Source organism: Spodoptera frugiperda, chromosome 26 (genome assembly GCF_023101765.2).
Source record: "Spodoptera frugiperda isolate SF20-4 chromosome 26, AGI-APGP_CSIRO_Sfru_2.0, whole genome shotgun sequence".
NCBI lineage: Eukaryota > Metazoa > Arthropoda > Insecta > Lepidoptera > Noctuidae > Spodoptera > Spodoptera frugiperda.
Window position 1 is genome coordinate 1,774,163 of NC_064237.1, and position 3,151 is coordinate 1,777,313.

Sequence of the window (3,151 nt, forward strand, 5' to 3'; positions counted from 1 at the left end):
GCAATTGATTACAACTATTATTACATAAATTAAACATTGAAATCTATTTGAAAATAAAATTATTTTTTTACCATCTCCAGTTCCGTTTACACTCTGTACAGAGAAACCCTAGTCTAACAGAAGATGAAATACTTAGTAATGTTAAATAATGTTCAACAAAGAATAATGCTTACGCGTTTTATTTGTGGCAAACCCTTGCACGTGGCTAAGAAACCTCACATAGAAAAAGCCATAAAATTTTCCTTCCACATATAAAATTGAAATAAAAAAACGTTACAGTAATAACACATACAATCGGTAGCCAATAAAATAAATGAAATTCCTAAAGTTACGATTTTCCAATATTCACTATATGTAGTAAAATATTACAGATAAACGTTGGGTTTCACTCGTAAAAATAACATAAAAAATCACAACTTTTATTACTTCTAATGTTCCCTTAGAACGACGGGATTTATTTAAAAGAAAAATGATAATGAACATATTTTTTGGGATACGTGAGTCATATAATGTTTTAATTGTTATATCTAGGAAAACACACTGTTATTTTTATCACTCTCACAGTCTTGCAAATAATACAGAGGCCCTATGACACCCATTCCCAATCTTCCTAATCCCCGATTCCAGAAAATTCGTAATCTTAACCCCCAAAAGGCCAGCAACGCACTTGTAACGCCCCTGGTGTTTCGAGTGTTGATGGGTCAGGTGCTACATATGCTTGTTTACCGGTTCATACCATTAAAACAAAAAAAATAAGATAGGTGAATCTAGTTTCTGTAGTAGGTATATAGTATTAGCATATGAATCATACATCATTTGTTAATCATCATAATCATTTGTTATTCATGTGCTAATAATTTTCTTGCTGTTCACCATAACACTGAGATAGTTAAATTAGAGAGATAGTTAATAACTAAACAATAATCTACCTATTCATTTCAGTATCCCTATTGATAGCCACAATAGGAGCCAGTAGTGTTCCTAAAATACAAATATTCGAAATAAGAGAGAACGAGAATGGAATACATTTGAAAAATTTAAACCCAGAAGCAAGAAATAATCAAAAAGCTAATCCTTTAGTCAAGTTATTGAGGGGTCCAAAACCAGATAACGAAGCTGTAAGACTTGCTAAGCAGTTACTAAATAAATTGAAGAATGCCAGAGAAGATGATAAAACCAATAGATACAGTGGAGATCACTATGTAGCAAATATTGATGATTATAATACTGAATATGAAGAAACCCGTTTCATTGACAAAACTAGGAGTCACAAGGCTGAACAGGATAGTAACTCTCTTAAGGAATTGCTGCTGCAGTTGTGAGTAGAAAAAGAATTATATTTTTCTAAATTAATTTTAGATTCATAGGTTCTAAAACGATTAATAGTAAGACAATATTTGTCCTCAATCCAGTTAAATATTAGTGTCGACCTAATTAGGTAGTCCATAAGATAAAAATTGCTACTATTAAAAGACAGTTTTAAAGAACTACATAGACATATGTATATCATAAATGAGTCACTAAGATTTAACTGGATTGAGAAGCAAGAACGAGATTTATTTTCCCGGAAAAATAAAAAAGTAACAATATTAACTGATATAAGAATTTTAGTTACCTTTTATGGATGTTCGTGAAAAATTTTAACTTGTAAAAGATCATATTAGAAATTAATGAACTGTTTTAGATTGCCTACACAAAAGAAGGGTAACGCTTATTTGAATCCAGTTTCATATCGACCACCGAAGAGAGGCTTGAGAATGGATCCAGTTCTAGTGGAATGTAAGTAATTTACTAAATTAATATTAGCTACTAGAGAAATTGCAAAATAAACTGACAGAGCAGAGAGTGAGAGAGAGTGAGAGACAAAAAGAGAAAGAGAAAGAGAAAGAGAAAGAGAAAGAGAAAGAGAAAGAGAAAGAGAAAGAGAAAGAGAAAGAGAAAGAGAAAGAGAAAGAGAAAGAGAAAGAGAAAGAGAAAGAGAAAGAGAAAGAGAAAGAGAAAGAGAAAGAGAAAGAGAAAGAGAAAGAGAAAGAGAAAGAGAAAGAGAAAGAGAAAGAGAAAGAGAAAGAGAAAGAGAAAGAGAAAGAGAAAGAGAAAGAGAAAGAGAAAGAGAAAGAGAAAGAGAAAGAGAAAGACTGAGGGAAAAGTAAGAGCAAGAAAATAAGCACATTGTGAATTAGGCTTTTTTCTGATGATTGAACAAATCAGAACGCTTGATTCTGACAACTTGGAGGGCAGAGTTGAACTTCGTCGAATTTTTGTTTAATTAAAAATAAACACTTGCCTACTAACTTAAGTATTCAAAGACGTCACTACCACATCAATCCATTCCACTATACACATTTTTCTCTATAGATATTCCATTCCAGTAGGTTGACTTACTACAATTACTTTTGTTTTGCAGCTAGAACAAGCATACCCAAGCGTAAACATGAATATGCCTATTCTGACAATGACGCGCGGATGCAACAACAGGACGATGACACACAAAATAATGATTATTAATTTGTAATTATATAATATAAAATAATGATCTGACTTTCCTTCAATTCCTTACATAATTACATTTTTACCCAGTAGGTGGCTGACTTATTTTTAATGTAATGTCCGTGTTGTTGATTGCTTTAAAATGTTAGACAGGTATCTTATTTTATTACAGAAACAAATACTTTCAAAGATATATACTAGGGGCGTTTGAAAAGTCCGTGCAAAGTCAGAGAGATAGCACTATTGGCGCGTATCGAGGTTATGCCTAGTTAGTAGCGTCTTTTGGAAGACCACACACCAAGTTTCAGCCAGATCGGTCTATTTCTTTGTGTTTGGCATTCGTTTGAATCGAAGAAGTCGAGTGATTTTCAAAAAATGGACGAAAAAGAATTTTGTGTTGACTAAACACTATTTTTTGAAAGACAAAACGCCTCACGAGGCTGTAGAAAAGCTTGATAAACATTATGGTGACTCTGCACCTTCGATTAGAACAGTTTATAAGTGGTTTTAAAATTTTCGGAGTGGCCATATGGGCACAAATGACGCTGAACGTTCGGGACGCCCTGTTGAGGTTACCGCTTCAGAAATCATTGATAAAATCCATGATATGGTGATGGATGACAGAAGAGTGAAAGTGCGTGAGATTGCTAGTGCTGTGGGCATC

The 3,151-nt window shown here is 33.1% G+C and overlaps 1 protein-coding gene across 1 annotated transcript; it reads left to right on the forward strand.

The window, feature by feature from the left end:
• The first annotated feature begins 328 nt into the window (after nucleotides 1–328).
• LOC118264544 (uncharacterized) lies at nucleotides 329–2,531 on the forward strand. The gene is made up of 4 exons (XM_035577078.2): nucleotides 329–497; nucleotides 943–1,318; nucleotides 1,685–1,779; nucleotides 2,405–2,531. The coding sequence occupies exons 1-4, from the start codon at nucleotides 470–472 to the stop codon at nucleotides 2,503–2,505; spliced, it is 600 nt and encodes a 199-aa protein (XP_035432971.2). The 5' UTR covers nucleotides 329–469; the 3' UTR covers nucleotides 2,506–2,531.
• Nucleotides 2,532–3,151: the final 620 nt, after the last annotated feature.

What these genes read in the sequence shown, in the direction of transcription:
- LOC118264544 (XM_035577078.2), top strand. Translation starts at nt 470, where the DNA reads ATGATAATGAACATATTTTTTGGGATAC. An exon ending in GAACATATTTTTTGGGATAC is followed by an intron (nt 498 to 942) that starts GTGAGTCATATA and finishes TATTCATTTCAG; the next exon opens with TATCCCTATTGATAGCCACA. An exon ending in GGATCCAGTTCTAGTGGAAT is followed by an intron (nt 1,780 to 2,404) that starts GTAAGTAATTTA and finishes TTTGTTTTGCAG; the next exon opens with CTAGAACAAGCATACCCAAG.